The 18,607-nt window shown below is 44.0% G+C and overlaps 2 protein-coding genes and 1 long non-coding RNA gene across 7 annotated transcripts in view; 1 reads left to right on the top strand and 2 right to left on the bottom strand.

The window, feature by feature from the left end:
- LOC138772338 (uncharacterized) overlaps window positions 1-18,607 on the bottom strand; it is a 49,921-nt gene that overhangs the window by 17,548 nt on the left and 13,766 nt on the right. The window contains exon 1 of one of the 5 annotated variants that reach the window (XM_069952664.1): window positions 4,577-4,642. The exons of the other annotated variants lie outside the window; for them this stretch is intronic. The gene's annotated coding sequence lies outside the window, so the exon portion shown is untranslated. Of the gene's footprint in view, window positions 1-4,576; window positions 4,643-18,607 lie in introns of those variants that run through there. 5 annotated transcript variants of the gene reach the window in all.
- LOC138772341 (uncharacterized) lies at window positions 4,617-6,594 on the top strand. Its single transcript, XR_011359750.1, has 3 exons — window positions 4,617-4,740; window positions 5,879-5,950; window positions 6,545-6,594. It is a non-coding gene; the product is annotated as an uncharacterized lncRNA (long non-coding RNA).
- On the bottom strand, window positions 7,222-10,833 carry LOC138771916 (kinesin-related protein 12-like). The gene is made up of 4 exons (XM_069951918.1): window positions 10,730-10,833; window positions 9,520-9,591; window positions 8,872-8,925; window positions 7,222-8,464 (listed from the first exon to the last, which is right to left on the bottom strand). The coding sequence occupies exon 4, from the start codon at window positions 8,164-8,166 to the stop codon at window positions 7,222-7,224; it is 945 nt and encodes a 314-aa protein (XP_069808019.1). The 5' UTR covers window positions 8,167-8,464; window positions 8,872-8,925; window positions 9,520-9,591; window positions 10,730-10,833.

Below are 18,607 nucleotides of genomic sequence, written 5' to 3'. Positions count from 1 at the left end.
TGCTAGGAATGGGCACTGCCCTTGGTGTTAAAGTAGTGTAGATACCCTAGAGATGTTTCAGGTACTGGAGGTGACAAGATTACACAGGTTGGCTCCCAGTGTCCCAGAAGGTCCAAACCCAACTAATCCTCTGAAGCCAGAGGAAGTGCATAGCGCACAAAACCGCCACTGTGACGCAACTGCCTAGAACCCTCCCCCTCGCTGTGCACTCTTGGTAAAAAGGACTTCAATAAACGACCAGTCAGTCATAGCTTCCATTCTTCTCGTATGGACCTAACCCAACCAGAGGCCAAGCAAGGCTTCAGAGTGCTTTGAGGTCCTGGACTAAATGTTATTCTCTTTGGCTATGTGGAATGATTCTGGACTTCATCTTAAAAAGTGGGGGGGAAAAAAGTGTCCCTCGGGCAAAGGCAAGGGTGATCTTAAAGGAGTCTCTATAGTCCCCTGCTTGAACCAGGCTTGGCCCGTTGTGTCCTTGGGTAGGCCTTGACAACATTCATGTGACTAAGCTACTCTCTTGTTTCTCTCTTCCATACTCACCTGTCTTTAATTCCTTTATCTCAGCTACAAGATTAAAAAAGTTTTTATAGACTTTCTTTTATGCAAAAAAACTTCCCTTCACCCGAGAGCTAAACAACTACTGGCTGAAGGTATATAATTAAGTGTGTGGGTGCAGTAAGCTCCAGGTCACCTTTGCTCCTCCACATACATTAGCAACAGAATTGATCTCAATTGGATTGCTGGGGGTCAGACCGCCGGAGCCACCACCTATCCCGAAAAATTGAGGTGTAATCGTAATAGTTCTTTCAAATGAACTGGTGTCAGAAAGATATCTAAATTTGTAATTTACTTCTATTTAAAAAAATCTCAAGTCTTCCAGTACTTATCAGCTGCTGTATGTCCTGCAGGAAGTGGTGTATTCTTTCCAGCCTTACACAGTGCTCTCTGCTGCCACCTCTGTCCATGTCAGGAACTGTCCAGAGCAGGAGAGGTTTTCTATGGGGATTTGCTACTGACCACCATGCACTTTATGGCATTGGTCAATCTCTAGCACTGTTATTTGATCCCCACACTTCAGTATGGTTCTTCCTCTTATTCACAACATCATGACAGCAGAAGATATCATTAATGATTTCTGCCTATTGCTACAAGTCACGGCTGTAATGTAACCATGAATGTGTAGGTATGTAAGGCAGGTCGGAACCTGAGAGAAAGCGGGATGAAGAGTCAGTAAACATGACCTATTTATCACAGTGATCTATGAAGTTATCGTAACGCGGCGCATGTCTCCACACATTACCGAGACAGTAATCTCTCTGCTTAGCTCTGAAGGGTGGAACATGGGTTTAGAGGGCTAAGAGAGCCAAACAAGACACCCGCATAAAATCCCACCCTATTGGCACTCAATTGTTTGCTCAACTACGCAGTGACCCCATCAGCAGAATAGTGAGTGCAGCTCTGGAGTATAATACAGGATGTAACTAAGGGTGTTATTAAACGAGCCGATAATCGTTTAACAAGGGCTGCAGGGACATCGTTACTAAACTGGCATACATTACCTATCCATGTTCCAAGGCTCCCCTTGCGGTCCGCTTCTCCCCGGGTCCCGCGCACTGCAGCTTCAGAGCGCCCTGTTGTAAATGATAGGCCGCTCAGCCAATCACTGGCCGCGGCGGTCCAGGCCTGTGATTGACTGAGCGAACTGTCAGCTAAGATGGAATGCTCTGAAGCTGCAGCGTGCGGGACCCAGGGAGAAGAGGAGCAAAAGGAGCCCTGGACCATGGATAGGTAATGTATTTATTTTGCAAATCGTCAGCCGCCGGTCACGCACTGCTATTACACGTAGCGATGCGACAGGGAACGATAATCAGCTGGACAGGGCTGATTCGGCCGATTATTATTCCGTGTAATAGTACCCTTAGGATCAGTACAGGATCAGTAATGTAATGTATGTACACAGTGACCCCACTAGCAGAATAGTGAGTGCAGCTCTGGAGTATAATGCAGGATGTAACTCAGGATCAGTACAGGATAAGTAATGTAATGTAATATATGTACACAGTGACCCCACCGGCAGAACAGTGAGTGCAGCTCTGAAGTATAATACAGGATGTTACTGACTGGTCACTTGCTGCTCAGTGTATCCTCCCCCACTGGTATTCAAATCGCCTGTTTTAATGTTATGGCTGCTCGGTGTACCTACGCTTTGCCTGTGAAGTGAGTTCAGTATTGTGAAGCGAACTCAGATAACGTTATTAGTCTTTGACCTGTGATACGTGATGCACAACATGTTCTTAACTACTCTGGCTACTACCCTGGCTAGTAAGTACAGATTGGGTGATGTACTCTATTACCTCTACTCTGGTATCTGTATGTACGGTATATGATCAGACCTATATCAGACCTATGTGATAACCATGTGCCCACCAGATGGAAGAAAACATCTCTCTAGCGCCACCTAAGGAAAAAAGGGGAAATTGAGATTATGGGGAGGAGGCACTGGGGGAGATATTGATATGAGTACTGGTAACTATGAGGAAGCCCATTGTATATACTGTAACCCGTATTCAACCGCTTTGTCTGCTGGGAGATGGGGGCGCTGTTGTAGAGATAGGGATAGTGAGGTATTAGCCATTATCGAGACCATAGAAGAGAGACACTGCTGTGACTAATGGGGAAGTTATGGTCAGTACTGGTGAATAGTAGCAAATCCCCATAGGATTTGCTGCTGCTCTGGACAGTTCCTGACATGGACAGAGGTGGCAGCAGAGAGCACTGTGCGAGACGGGAGAGAATACACCACTTCCTGCAGGACATCCAGCAGCTGAAAAGTAAGAGGGAAACTTAAGATTTTCAAATAGAAGTAAAATATAAATTGATAGAATTTTCTGAAAACAGTTGATTTGAAAAAAAAAAAAAAAAAAGATTTTCACTGGAGTACCCCTTTAAGGAAGGGAATGTATTAGACGATGCCGTGATTGCTGCCAGTGCTAAAGACTATGGCCCTGGCCTAATAAATGTGATATAGCTGTAAAATACTATCTGGTAAAGCAGCAATCATCCTCAATAACATAGTAGGTGTAATAAAGTATACTGCGGATAGCGAAGGGTTTACTGGAAGAAGATGACGTCCCCTACATTGCTCCCATATGGAGCGGAGCGTAACGCTGAGTATAAGAAGCAGCTATATTCCGGGCCGCCTGCCAAGTTCTGCTGTTAAGAATAGATTGTTATGTTTGTGGGGGGAGGAGGAATAATACCGCCAAATACTTGGACTTTATCATGTTTGTAGATTACATCGCCGGGGGTGCGGATTCTTTTCCTATTTAGCTTCAGTCTCAGGATCACGGGCGTCCTGGCCGTTCCAGCAGTCTGACCCCTACTGGTCAGAAGTGATTGCTGATCCTGATCGTATGACGATCAGATGATCACAGTATGTTATGCATTAAATAATGATCACATGGTCAGGATTTCTATAAGAGTAAGCAATATAAGTTCCCTCTTAGAATCACTGTAAGTAGAGAACTTCAGAACTATGAGGATGTGAGACAGGAAGCACAATGGAAAACTGCCCAACTTTCCACCATACAATGAACAGAAACTGAATGAGAGCTCTGGGATTAACTCTTAAAGGGGTTTTCCCACCATTAGAATGTATCCCCTTTCCACAGGATAGTGCATATTCCCTGAAATCCCCAACAATGTGGAGAATGGAGGAGATCCAAGTCTGACACCAGAAGGAAGTGGCGGCCACAAGGTCATTGGCAATGATTCTCTATGGGAGGGATGGGAAACCTTCGGGCCTCCAGCTGTTGCAAAACTAAAATCCCCATCGTGCTTGGATAGCTGAAGCTTTGCGCCATGGGAATTGTAGTTATGTAACACTTAGAGGGCCAAATGTTATCGATGGGATCTGCCGTAGACAGACCTACTCTATATAGATTAAGTAACACTGGGATGACTTAAAACCTTTCAAACTGTTCGGAATCAACAATGTTCTCCGAACCTGAACGCTTGGCATTGGATGCAGAACTTGGATGCAGCCCTAGGGAGTCCTTGAAACCATGGATACTGCCATATGCTACACAATAGTATGATGACATAGATCTGCATGACCCCATTCACTGCAATGGCCTGAACATACAGTGGATATTTTGGGGCAGTTCCCCATACACATACATGTAGTCACTGGGACTCAAAGACGACAAAGAGTGGAAATAGATTCATAGATGTAGGAAATGGCCTGAACCCAGTCACTAGCTGATTATGTTCAGGCTATTAAAGTGAATGGGTGCAACAGACATGGCAGGATGGTTGGCCAGTCTGGTAGGAAGACTCTTTTGTGGGCTAGGTGGGCAATTCTAGTTCCTTACCCTTCACGTGGCCTCCTAGTAATTCATACTCAAACATAACAACAAAATGTACAGTCATGTCACTCAGCAAATAAGTCATTTTGGTCACTTTCGCTTGACCAGACCCGACCAGATGCACAGCAAAGCCCCTGTATCCCCAGACTTATCCTTGCTGGCTGGTAGTATCTAAGTTCCATAAAAGAGAAGAAAAGGAGCGCACTCACCCCGTAAAATGAAACTTCTTTATTCTTTCATCAAAGGTTAAAAACCATCCATGTATTCATCGGGTGGTAGAACGCCAAACACTGGAAATCACTGAAGACGTGACAGCTGCTTCGCGCCTAGCTGGCGCTTCTATCAGACGTCGCTACCTCATTCACGTACACAGGTGAGTTATACAACTGATGACGTAGATGGGGAGGCGTTACAAAAGTAATTAAAAACATGTGATTAACCCTGTGCTATAGAAACATACTGAGGTCTATTCTGTCATTCAAACCACTCGCTCCTTGAGCATTAGTGGCTAGTATCCAACGTGCTTCTCTTTGTAAAAGTAATTTATTAACATCTTGCCCAGATCTTCCTTGCACTTTTTCAAGACCCATAAATTTTATTTGTTTTATATCATTATTGTGTACGTCTTTTATATGTTTAATAAAGCGAGTGGCTCCTATACCTGTGCGGAGTGAACGTATATGCTCGCTGAACCTGCGGTTCAGGCATCTAATAGTTTTGCCTATATAGTGCAAACCGCAGGAACAGGTCATTGCATACACGACGTTTTTACTGCGGCAACATATTAGGTCTTTTATTTTTTGGGTAACACCACCTAGAGTAATTATTTTATTTTCCCCATAATATGGGCACCATGAACATGATCCACATTTAAAATTACCTTTGGGGATATTCTTGGTGAGCCAGTTTTCTTTTTTCTCATCGTGTAATTTACTGTGCACCAAAAAATCTTTTAAGTTTTTACATCTTTTAAACGTGACCATTGGGGCAGCGGGTACCTGTGTAGCAAGAATAGGGTCTTCTTTTATTAAGTACCAGTTTTCGTTGATGGATTTTTTTATTACATTAGCTAGTGGTGAATATTTAAATGAAAAAGCAAAATGGGAATTTTCATTGTTTTTATCTGTTATTTTATTCTTAGAGTTGTTACTTTTTTTATATAGTAGTTTTTTTCTGTCTTGGTGAAAGGCTCTATCTTTACTTTTTTGTAATTCATTAATGGGGTATCCTCTTCGAGAGAGTCTAATCATTAGTTCATCTGCTTTATTTTGGAAAGTGTTGTCATCACTATTGATGCGGCGTAACCGTAAAAATTGTCCGTAAGGGACCGCTCGCTTGGTGTGAACGGGGTGATAGCTGTTGTAGTGTAATAGTGCATTTGTAGCGGTGGGTTTGCGATAACTAGATGTTGTGATATGATTATTTTTAATTGAGACCATTACATCTAGAAATTCTATTTCTTCTTTGTGAGTTTTCATGGTGAAATTCATGTTGAATCTGTTATTGTTTAGATATGTAACAAAGTCGGAAAAATCCTCTGGAGTACCTTTCCATAGGACGAATATATCGTCTACGAAACGATGGTAACAAATTAATTTATTTAAAAAAACATTATGTTCAGAAAAAATCATGTCTTTCTCCAGCATGGCTAGGTAGAGATTTGCGAGGGTACAAGCGACGGGCGTACCCATCGCTGTACCCTCGCACTGTACATACCATTTATTTTGGAATTGGAAAGAATTGTTTTGTAAAATAAATTCTAGTGATTCACATACAAACTCTATGAATTCTGGAGTTTTCTCAGTAAACTGGAGTAATGTCCTAATGGCTTGTACAGCTAAATGATGTGGAATTTTGGTATAAAGGCTTTCGACATCTATCGTGCCCAGAATGGCACCCTCTACTGAGTCCACTGTATCCAAAATTTTAAGAAATTCATTAGTGTCTTTAATGAGGGCTGGCGCCCCTTTAAGAAGGGGTCTTAGAAGCCAGTCTATATATTTAGACAGTGGCTCAGTGAGGGAACCAATTCCGGACACGATAGGTCGTCCGGGTGGAGGATTCTTATCCTTGTGGATTTTCGGTATGTGATACCATATCGGGGGTCTGGGATAAGTGGGTATAAGTTTTTCTGCTTTGAATTTTGAAATAACTCCTTTTTCTACAAATTTTCTCAGGTGTGTTTGAAGGCGAGCTCTTATTCTGACAGTGGGATTCTCTCTCAAAGGATGGTAAGTATTAGGATCCTCTAACTGTCTATTGGCTTCATTTATATAATCCTTTCTCCACATTAAAACTGTATTCCCCCCTTTATCCGCCCTTTTCACAACTATATCGTCCCTATTACATAACCATTTTAGGGCTTCTTTTTCATCAGCTGTTAAATTACTAGGATCTTTGGGATACACCAAAGCCTTGATTTGTTCCATGACTTTCATTTGGAACAGATCCAGATTACTTCCTGCTGGGATAGGGGGAGAAAAAGTAGATTTTACACCACCAGAAAATTCATCAAGATTACTTTCATCATTAATATTAGGATTCTCATCCATTAGATCGATCAATGTCGATAGACAGGCTATATCGTCTGGATCTGTGGCTCCTGCTAGTATAAAGCCTATATTGTCACTTTCTACAGGGATTTCTCCTTCTTTGACATTCTCTTTAAAAGTAGGGCGTATATTGGTTGAAAAAAACCTTTTTAAATTTAACTTTCTGAGGGATTTAAACAAATCTATCTCAAAGTCAATTCTATCAAATTCTTCTACGATGCAATAATTTAACCCTTTATTCAATAGTGAAACAACCGAATTCCCCAACTCAATGTCCGTCAAATTCACTATTAATGGTGGATCTACGAGTTCGGATTGCGCCATGACACTTGCTTGCGCTTCACGCTCTCTGTTTTTCCAATGACTTTTTCTCTTACTTCTCCGTGTTTTTCTTCTTCTAAAGGGACGGCATTGGTAACGTCTTCATTTCTGTCTGAAGCAGTATTGGCATTATTTTGTTTTGGTGTAAATGTTTTTATTATTCCTTTCTTTGTAGGGAATCTTTTTTGAATATCTTTCTCTGACACTTCTTCTGCAGATGATGATTCTGATTCTGTAGTCCAGAAGTCGGATACTTTTTTGTTTTTATTATTGTTGTTATTATTATTAGTGTTGCCGGATTTTCTTTGTTGATTTTTTCTGTACTTATTGAACTTGTTGTAAGTTTTTCTACCTATAAAGGCTCTTCCAAGTTCATAATCGGTTTTGTCCCGCAGAAATTTGTCTTTCTTTTGTTCTTTAATTTCATCTTGCATTTTTATTAGTTTTTTCTCTATTTTCTTTGAAAAATCCATAAATAGTTCGTCGTTCATTCTGGTGCTTAGTTCTTTTTTGCTTTTACACAGGTCATTTGTGATCATCTCATATTCCTTTTCATTTTGTTTTAATACTAATTTTGTTAAGTTCATAGCATGGATCTGGTGGAACATATTCCATTCGTCTATGAACTCTTTTTTATCATGGAACTGAGAGATCTCTTTAAAATTCCGCAGGCCTCTAGGAGCTCTTTCACATTCAATATATGACCGTAATGATTTTATGGTCCAAAATAGTCTAAGTTCTTTTTCGGCAAGATTTGAGATTTTGTATTCCAAACTTTTATTGCTCAGTCCTTGTATTGTTTCTTTTTTATCGCACAGGGTAAAAAAAGTGTTGGCGTCTACTCGACCCGCATGGTAAGTTTGTTCCACTTCCATATGGTCCATATTTTGTGCCAAATATTCATTCATGCTGTCTTGCACCTCCATTGTAGCAACACTTCTGTCGTGTTGGTAATATTTATTCACTTGTTATGTATCGTGCTAGGCAAAATTAGAAGTATATAAATTGAACAAGAAACAGTCACAGCGCCTGCACAGATACGTGCTAGTGAGAGAGGGCAGTAGGCGGAACCCATGTAGTGGAGCGGGGGTCGTGGTGCTGCTCACAATAGCTGAAGTCCATGCTATAACAACCATAAAAGAGAAGAAAAGGAGCGCACTCACCCCGTAAAATGAAACTTCTTTATTCTTTCATCAAAGGTTAAAAACCATCCATGAGAAATCCCTGTAGAAAGTGACAATATAGGCTTTATACTAGCAGGAGCCACAGATCCAGACGATATAGCCTGTCTATCGACATTGATCGATCTAATGGATGAGAATCCTAATATTAATGATGAAAGTAATCTTGATGAATTTTCTGGTGGTGTAAAATCTACTTTTTCTCCCCCTATCCCAGCAGGAAGTAATCTGGATCTGTTCCAAATGAAAGTCATGGAACAAATCAAGGCTTTGGTGTATCCCAAAGATCCTAGTAATTTAACAGCTGATGAAAAAGAAGCCCTAAAATGGTTATGTAATAGGGACGATATAGTTGTGAAAAGGGCGGATAAAGGGGGGAATACAGTTTTAATGTGGAGAAAGGATTATATAAATGAAGCCAATAGACAGTTAGAGGATCCTAATACTTACCATCCTTTGAGAGAGAATCCCACTGTCAGAATAAGAGCTCGCCTTCAAACACACCTGAGAAAATTTGTAGAAAAAGGAGTTATTTCAAAATTCAAAGCAGAAAAACTTATACCCACTTATCCCAGACCCCCGATATGGTATCACATACCGAAAATCCACAAGGATAAGAATCCTCCACCCGGACGACCTATCGTGTCCGGAATTGGTTCCCTCACTGAGCCACTGTCTAAATATATAGACTGGCTTCTAAGACCCCTTCTTAAAGGGGCGCCAGCCCTCATTAAAGACACTAATGAATTTCTTAAAATTTTGGATACAGTGGACTCAGTAGAGGGTGCCATTCTGGGCACGATAGATGTCGAAAGCCTTTATACCAAAATTCCACATCATTTAGCTGTACAAGCCATTAGGACATTACTCCAGTTTACTGAGAAAACTCCAGAATTCATAGAGTTTGTATGTGAATCACTAGAATTTATTTTACAAAACAATTCTTTCCAATTCCAAAATAAATGGTATGTACAGTGCGAGGGTACAGCGATGGGTACGCCCGTCGCTTGTACCCTCGCAAATCTCTACCTAGCCATGCTGGAGAAAGACATGATTTTTTCTGAACATAATGTTTTTTTAAATAAATTAATTTGTTACCATCGTTTCGTAGACGATATATTCGTCCTATGGAAAGGTACTCCAGAGGATTTTTCCGACTTTGTTACATATCTAAACAATAACAGATTCAACATGAATTTCACCATGAAAACTCACAAAGAAGAAATAGAATTTCTAGATGTAATGGTCTCAATTAAAAATAATCATATCACAACATCTAGTTATCGCAAACCCACCGCTACAAATGCACTATTACACTACAACAGCTATCACCCCGTTCACACCAAGCGAGCGGTCCCTTACGGACAATTTTTACGGTTACGCCGCATCAATAGTGATGACAACACTTTCCAAAATAAAGCAGATGAACTAATGATTAGACTCTCTCGAAGAGGATACCCCATTAATGAATTACAAAAAAGTAAAGATAGAGCCTTTCACCAAGACAGAAAAAAACTACTATATAAAAAAAGTAACAACTCTAAGAATAAAATAACAGATAAAAACAATGAAAATTCCCATTTTGCTTTTTCATTTAAATATTCACCACTAGCTAATGTAATAAAAAAATCCATCAACGAAAACTGGTACTTAATAAAAGAAGACCCTATTCTTGCTACACAGGTACCCGCTGCCCCAATGGTCACGTTTAAAAGATGTAAAAACTTAAAAGATTTTTTGGTGCACAGTAAATTACACGATGAGAAAAAAGAAAACTGGCTCACCAAGAATATCCCCAAAGGTAATTTTAAATGTGGATCATGTTCATGGTGCCCATATTATGGGGAAAATAAAATAATTACTCTAGGTGGTGTTACCCAAAAAATAAAAGACCTAATATGTTGCCGCAGTAAAAACGTCGTGTATGCAATGACCTGTTCCTGCGGTTTGCACTATATAGGCAAAACTATTAGATGCCTGAACCGCAGGTTCAGCGAGCATATACGTTCACTCCGCACAGGTATAGGAGCCACTCGCTTTATTAAACATATAAAAGACGTACACAATAATGATATAAAACAAATAAAATTTATGGGTCTTGAAAAAGTGCAAGGAAGATCTGGGCAAGATGTTAATAAATTACTTTTACAAAGAGAAGCACGTTGGATACTAGCCACTAATGCTCAAGGAGCGAGTGGTTTGAATGACAGAATAGACCTCAGTATGTTTCTATAGCACAGGGTTAATCACATGTTTTTAATTACTTTTGTAACGCCTCCCCATCTACGTCATCAGTTGTATAACTCACCTGTGTACGTGAATGAGGTAGCGACGTCTGATAGAAGCGCCAGCTAGGCGCGAAGCAGCTGTCACGTCTTCAGTGATTTCCAGTGTTTGGCGTTCTACCACCCGATGAATACATGGATGGTTTTTAACCTTTGATGAAAGAATAAAGAAGTTTCATTTTACGGGGTGAGTGCGCTCCTTTTCTTCTCTTTTATGGTTGTTATAGCATGGACTTCAGCTATTGTGAGCAGCACCACGACCCCCGCTCCACTACATGGGTTCCGCCTACTGCCCTCTCTCACTAGCACGTATCTGTGCAGGCGCTGTGACTGTTTCTTGTTCAATTTAGTATCTAAGTTCTGTTGACCACTAGACTGAGTTTAGGTAGTGAAGAATATTTGTAGTCAGGAACCCTCTTGGATAGGACTGGGAATCTGGGGGTAGTTAGCTCTGCTTGCTTGTATGCTGGGCTGTATATATATAACAGTATGTTGGGCTGTATATATATATATATATATATATATATAACAGTATGCTGGGCTGTATATATATATATATATTGTGGACATGTCACTGGAAAAGTGTTCGAGGGGAGGTACATCTCACCCAGGCTACTGCATATGGTGAGATGGTAAATCCAGGTGAGATCTGTCACTCAGCAGTATTATGCTGCTGAGTTGTTCTTTCCATTTTCCGGGCCTGGATTTACTGGAATGGCGGGTAGGTTGGTAGTGGGACCTGCCATTCCCTTCCCCCCGATCCAGTTCGGGTGCTGCGGCCAGGTGTGCCCTGATGAGCCTACACGAGGGTAAAAGCTCATCCAGTGTGCAGAGTGTGAGCTCTCAGCCCGGAGTGAACAGCCTGTGTGCTGTGTATGGTCGGAGCTGGGACGATAGCCGCTGTTGGAGCTAATACACACCCTGCGGTCTCCAGGGGAAGGACGCTGTCTTACCTAGTGTCAGATAGGTGACGAACCTGTTTAGTAAGTGCCCAGATGGGCAAGACCTTTCTGTTTGTTTTTTGTTTCTTTAAATCACGGTGCAGCTGTATTTCTGTTTGCTGGACTGTTTATGCCACAAATAAACGCCAAGCTCCTGTTTTATAAAGCCAAGTCTGTTGTGAACTGTGTCCAAACACACCATCCCCCGGGAAGATCCCTACAATATATATATACTATATATAAAAATAGTGTGCTGGGCTGTATATATATATATATATATATATAATGGTATGCTGGGCTGTTTGTGTATGTATGTATATATATATATATATATATATATATATATATACACAGGCTCGGACTGGGCCACCGGGGGGCCGGGGAAACCCCCGGTGGGCCCCGAGCTGGAGTGGGCCCCCCCGCTCCTAGGGGGGCCGGTGGCCGCGCCTCCCTTTTTAACTGGAAGCGATCGCAACAATCGCTTCCAGTTAAATGTAAGGAAGTGTTCTGATTGACAGAGCGGGAAGCCGTAGAGATTTGCTTGCGATCACAAGAGTGTCGCAAGCTCCGTTGCGAAGTGCCGCCAGCGCCATCACTGACCTCAGTGTGCGCCGCGGCGGCTAGGAGTTCCGGTTCATGGAGCGAATACCGGAAGTCCCAGCCACCGCGGCGCACACTGAGGTCAGTGATGGCGCTGGCGGCACTTCGCAACGGAGCTGCTCACCTGTCAGGAGAAGAGAGAAGAGGAAGCCGGCGTCCGACGGGGGATCGTGTGGTTAGGTGAGTAGTCTTGTGTTTTTTTTATCAGAGGGGGTAAGATAAGGGGGGGGGGCTGTATACAGGGGGAGGACAACATAGGGGGGGTATATACAGGGGGAGGACAACATAAGGGGGGCTATATACAGGGGGAGGACAACATAGGGGGGGTATATACAGGGGGGACAACATAAGGGGGGCTATATACAGGGGGAGGACAACATAAGGGGGGCTTTATACAGGGGGGGACAACATAAGGGGGGCTTTATACAGGGGGGGACAACATAAGGGGGGCTATATACAGGGGAGGACAACATAAGGGGGGCTTTATACAGGGGGGGACAACATAAGGGGGGCTATATACAGGGGAGGACAACATAAGGGGGGCTTTATACAGGGGGGGACAACATAAGGGGGGCTATATACAGGGGAGGACAACATAAGGGGGGCTGTATACAGGGGGAGGACAACATAAGGGGGGCTGTATACAGGGGAGGACAACATAAGGGGGGGCTGTATACAAGGGGGAGGACAACATAAGGGGGGCTGTATACAGGGGGAGGACAACATAAGGGGGGCTGTATACAGGGGGAGGATAACATAAGGGGGCTGTATACAGGGGGAGAACAACATAAGGGGGGCTGTATACAGGGGGGACAACATAAGGGGGGCTGTATACAGGGGAGGACAACATAAGGGGGGCTGTATACAGGGGAGGACAACATAAGGGGGGCTGTATACAGGGTGGAGGACAACATAAGGGGGTCTGTATACAGGGGGAGGACAACAGAAGGGGGTCTGTATACAGGGGGAGGACAACAGAAGGGGGTCTGTATACAGGGGGAGGACAACAGAAGGGGGTCTGTATACAGGGGGAGGACAACAGAAGGGGGGCTATATACAGGGGGAGGACAACATAAGGGGGGCTGTATACAGGGGAAGGACAACATAAGGGGCTATATACAGGGGAAGGACAACATAAGGGGCTGTATACAGGGGAAGGACAACATAAGGGGCTGTATACAGGGGAAGGACAACATAAGGGGCTGTATACAGGGGAAGGACAACATAAGGGGCTGTATACAGGGGAAGGACAACATAAGGGGCTGTATACAGGGGAAGGACAACATAAGGGGCTATATACAGGGGGAGGACAATATAAGGGGCTATATACAGGGGAAGGAAAACATAAGGGGCTATATGGGGCAAGGACAACCTAAGGGGGCTATACGGGGAATAGACAACATAAGGAGCTATATGGGGGGTAGGGATGGCCAACATAAGGGGGCTATCTATATGGGGGGATGGATAACACAAGCGGGCCAGTTATAAGGGGGATAACACAGGGAGCCATCTATAAGGGACACTGGTTGGGGGCAATTTATAAGGAGGACAACACTGAGGAGGCATCTATAAAAGGGCACTACACAGAGGGGGACAACAATGTATAAGGGTAACTATACTGGGTGCGGTGTGTATACAATAGGGCATGCACAGAGAGGGGCATCTACTTTAGTGGACTACACAGAGGGGTCATCTATAAGGGGACTACACAGAGGGGGCCATATACTATAGGGCAGGAATAGGGAACCTTGGCTCTCCAGCTGTTGCAACAGCTGGAGAAGTTCCCTACCCCTGATATAGGGAATGCACAGAGGTTGTCATCTACTGTAAGGGGATTACACAGAGGGGGATCTCTACTATAGTAGAGGCACACAGGGCCATCTATATGGAGAACTGAACAAGGGGCCATCTACAAGGTGTGTACACTATATATATATATATATATATATATATATATATATATACACACACACACACACACATACACACGCTACAAATAGTCAGGGCTAATCACTGAGAGAAGGTGTAAAGGGGACAGTACAGATGTGCAGTTTGTAGAGAGATGAGGATGGTGACAGAGTGAGGAGCCTAATATATTTCTCTGGCAGATTCTGTGGATTCGTGGCTCGGAGAAGTTCTCATAAGGGCCCAGGGCAGATGGAGAAGAAGATGAAAAGGGAAGAACTCCGATCAGAGAAGACGCCCCCTGTGAGTCACTAAATCTATGTGCACTGTAATGTATATGGTGTAGAGCTGGGGCTACCTCTGTATGACTGTATGAGGGGATATTGATCTTTTGTTCAGAGGATTTTATTCAGTAGCAGCGGTGGTGTTAGTCAGTATTTGGTGGTGTTAGTCAGTATGTGGTGGTGTTAGTCAGTATGTGGGGGTATTATTTGTTACTTGTAATCTGGTGTGGTGTTCATTGGCCTTAGTATACCAGATTTGGTCAGTAACAATATGGTAGCAATGGTTGTGGTGTTGCGGTAATATTTCCCCCTTGTATACTGGTAATATTGGTCTCAGTATACAGGATTTGGTCAGTAACAGTATAGCGGTAATATGTATGGTGATACTATTTCCCTCCTGTATACTGGTTTATTGGTAATATCGGTCTTGTTAGACAGGATTTGGTCAGTTACTATATAGCGGTAATATGTGTGGGGATATTTGCTCTTTGTATACTGGTGTTATTGGTAGCTGTATGACTTGTATCTAAGTATACAGCGTTATCATACAAAAAAATTGTCTTATAGCCTAATTACAGCGGCCAATAATCGGTAACAAGTGCTCCTAGGAAGTCTATTCAGCCGATGATCGGCCCATGTAAAAGTGACAGAGATTGGCTGACATGCAAGCAAATGTCCCATAGTCGACTGATTTCATCTTTTGTGCGGCTAAGATCATTGCTGTCGGCTGCACATCACCTGCCCTGCTGATTAGTAATCATTTGCAGCCCTATGCTGCCCCATATCACGCCGTGTTAATGTACCCTTATTAATGTTACCATAGATAAGTGCGGTGGCAGAAGGGTGGGCCCTAAGAATGATTTCCCCTGGTGGGCCAAGGCACTCCAGTCCGACACTGTATATATATATTGGTATGCTGGGCTGTATATATAATGGTATGCTGGGCTGTATATATAGTGGTATGCTGGGCTTTATATATAGATATATAATGGTATGTTGAGCTGTATATATATATATATATATATATAATGATATGCTGGGCTGTATATATATAATGGTATGCTATAATGGTGTGTATATTTACACACACACACACACACACACACACACACACACACACACACATAATGGTATGCTGGGCTGTATATATATATATAATATGTGTGTGTATATATATAATAGTATGCTGGGCTGTTTATATATACACTCACCAGCCACTTTATTAGGTACACCTGTCCAACTGCACGTTACCACTTAATTTCTAATCAGCCAATCACATGGCGGCAACTCAGTGCATTTAGGCATGTAGACATGGTCAAGACAATCTCCTGCAGTTCAAACCGAGCATCAGTATGGGGAAGAAAGGTGATTTGAGTGCCTTTGAACGTGGCATGGTTGTTGGTGCCAGAAGGGCTGGTCTGAGTATTTCAGAAACTGCTGATCTACTGGGATTTTCTTGCACAACCATCTCTAGGGTTTACAGAGAATGGTCCGAAAAAGAAAAAACATCCAGTGAGCGGCAGTTCTGTGGGCAGAAATGCCTTGTTGATGCCAGAGGTCAGAGGAGAATGGGCAGACTGGTTCGAGCTGATAGAAAGGCAACAGTGACTCAAATAGCCAACCGTTACAGCCAAGGTAGGCAGAAGAGCATCTCTGAACGCACAGTACGGCCAACTTTGAGGCAGATGGGCTACAGCAGCAGAAGACCACACCGGGTGCCACTCCGCTCAGCTAAGAACAGGAAACTGAGGCTACAATTTGCACAAGCTCATCGAAATTGGACAGTAGAAGATCGGAAAAACGTTGCCTGGTCTGATGAGTCTCGATTTCTGCTGCGACATTCGGATGGTAGGGTCAGAATTTGGCGTCAACAACATGAAAGCATGGATCCATCCTGCCTTGTATCAACGGTTCAGGCTGGTGGTGGTGGTGTCATGGTGTGGGGAATATTTTCTTGGCACTCTTTGGGCCCCTTGGTACCAATTGAGCATGGTTACAACGCCACAGCCTACCTGAGTATTGTTGCTGACCATGTCCATCCCTTTATGACCACAATGTACCCAACATCTGATGGCTACTTTCAGCAAGATAATGCGCCATGTCATAAAGCTAGAATCATCTCAGACTGGTTTCTTGAACATGACAATGAGGTCACTGTACTCCAATGGCCTCCACACTCACCAGATCTCAATCCAATAGGGCATCTTTGGGATGTGGTGGAACGGGAGATTGGCATCATGGATGTGCAGCCAACAAATCTGCGGCAACTGTGTGATGTCATCATGTCACTATGGACCAAAATCTCTGAGGAAGCTTCCAGCACCTTGTTGTATCTATGCCACCAAGAATTAAGGCAGTTCTGAAGGCAAAAAGGGGGTCCAACCCGTTACTAGCATGGTGGACCTAATAAAGTGGCCGGTGAGTGTATAATGGTATGCTGAGCTGTATATGGGGCAGTGTGGCTTGATCAATTCACATACAGAATTCTGATGTTTTTTATGCAGCCGAGAGGTACTAGTATCAGCCATAGGTGTGAGGTGCAGCGCTCTTTTTCTTCCCTGAACCATATTTTGTTTCTCTCTTTTCTCCGTGTATTGCACTCCTCCTGGTGAGACCCACATGACCGCAATTAGCAGAAGACACCTGAGTTCTCATGGTTTTATCCCTCCTGCCTGTCCCATTCTATCTGTGATAGCTATGGTGAGTGCAATACCTTATCCAGACTTGTGCTGTTTGGGGGCAGCTTCCTCCGCCGGTGCTGCTGGCTGGGTTTTGGTGTAGCATTTTTGGGTCTGGTCCTGTGACATGGGGTTGCTCCTTGGGGGCCATTCCATGGCCTCCCTTCCCTGACTGTGCACGCCTGCGGGGGTGGTGGCCACTGACCGGCACAGTGTGGACTTAGTGTAGGGACCCATATGTATCAGATACCTGCACGCGGTACCTGGGGCAGTGTGGCTTGATCAATTCACATACAGAATTCTGATATTTTTTATGCAGCCGAGAGGTACTAGTATCAGCCATAGGTGTGAGGTGCAGCACTCTTTTTCTTCCCTGAACCATATATAGTGGTATGCTGGGCTGTATATATATATCAGGGCTCCAGATGGCGACCAAAATGGTCGCCAATGCGACTGACATTTTGCAAATGGCGCCCAGATTTATTAATCTGGGCGCCATTTGCGACTGGCCCCGGCGGCGGCGCGCTGTCTCTTTAAGTATCCCCGGCCGATGCGCGGCTGATGCGCTGATGCGCGGCTGCCGGGGGTGTCCCGTCCTATCCCCGGCAGCGCGGCGCATCAGTGAGCTGCCTGGGGCCCTGACTTCTGGCACAGGAAGCGCACGTCAGAGACGCTTCCTGTGTCAGAAGTCACAGCCCCGGTGTACAGGGAGCTCACTGACGCGCCGCGCTGCCGGGAATACGATGGGACACCCCCGGCAGCCGCGCATCAGCCGGGGACAGCGCCTGAAAAAGAAGAGGATCGCCGGGGGTGCGGGTTGTCAGGTGAGTTTGTGTGTTTATTTTTTTAAATACTGCTTAGCATAGCGGAGGAAGGGGGGGCATCTGTAATGGGCGGAAGGGAAGGGGGGGCATCTATAATGGGGAGAGAGGGGGCCATCTATAATGGGGGGAAGAGAAGGGGGGCATCTATAATGGGGGATAGAGAAGGGGGGCATCTATAATGGGGGGAAGAGAAGGGGGGCATCTATAATGGGGGGAGAGGGGGCCATCTATAAGGGGAGGGGGTATCTATAAGGGGGGGAGAAGAGGGAGCATCTATAATGGGGGGAGGAGGGGGCATCTATAATGGGGGGAGGAGGGGTCATCTATAAAAGGAGGGGGTCATCTATAATGGGGGGGAGGAGGGGGCATCTATAATGGGGGTAGAGGGGGTCATCTATAAAAGGAGGGGCCATCTATAAGTGTAGGGCAAACTGGCTGCAGACACTGGGAGATAGATATATGCACAATTATTATTATCAGGGCCCCTCAGGTGTCTGTATTGTAGGGGGTCACTTGCATTAGTCACTAGGTGAGAGATATATCTATATACACATCTTGTGGGGGGTCACTATGGCTGCAGTCATAAGTCTAGCTCAGTATGTATAGACTGTTGCAAGCTTTTAAAGGGAACCTGTCTCCCCCAGTGACGGGGTGACAGGCTCCCAACCC

The sequence above is a fragment of the Dendropsophus ebraccatus genome, chromosome 14 (genome assembly GCF_027789765.1).
Source record: "Dendropsophus ebraccatus isolate aDenEbr1 chromosome 14, aDenEbr1.pat, whole genome shotgun sequence".
NCBI lineage: Eukaryota > Metazoa > Chordata > Amphibia > Anura > Hylidae > Dendropsophus > Dendropsophus ebraccatus.
This window is presented reverse-complemented; position numbering and strand designations above follow the sequence as displayed.

Bases quoted from the DNA above. Each gene is read 5' to 3' on its own strand.
- LOC138771916 (XM_069951918.1), bottom strand. From the start codon at position 8,166: ATGGAGGTGCAAGACAGCATGAATGAATATTTGGCACAAAATATGGAC.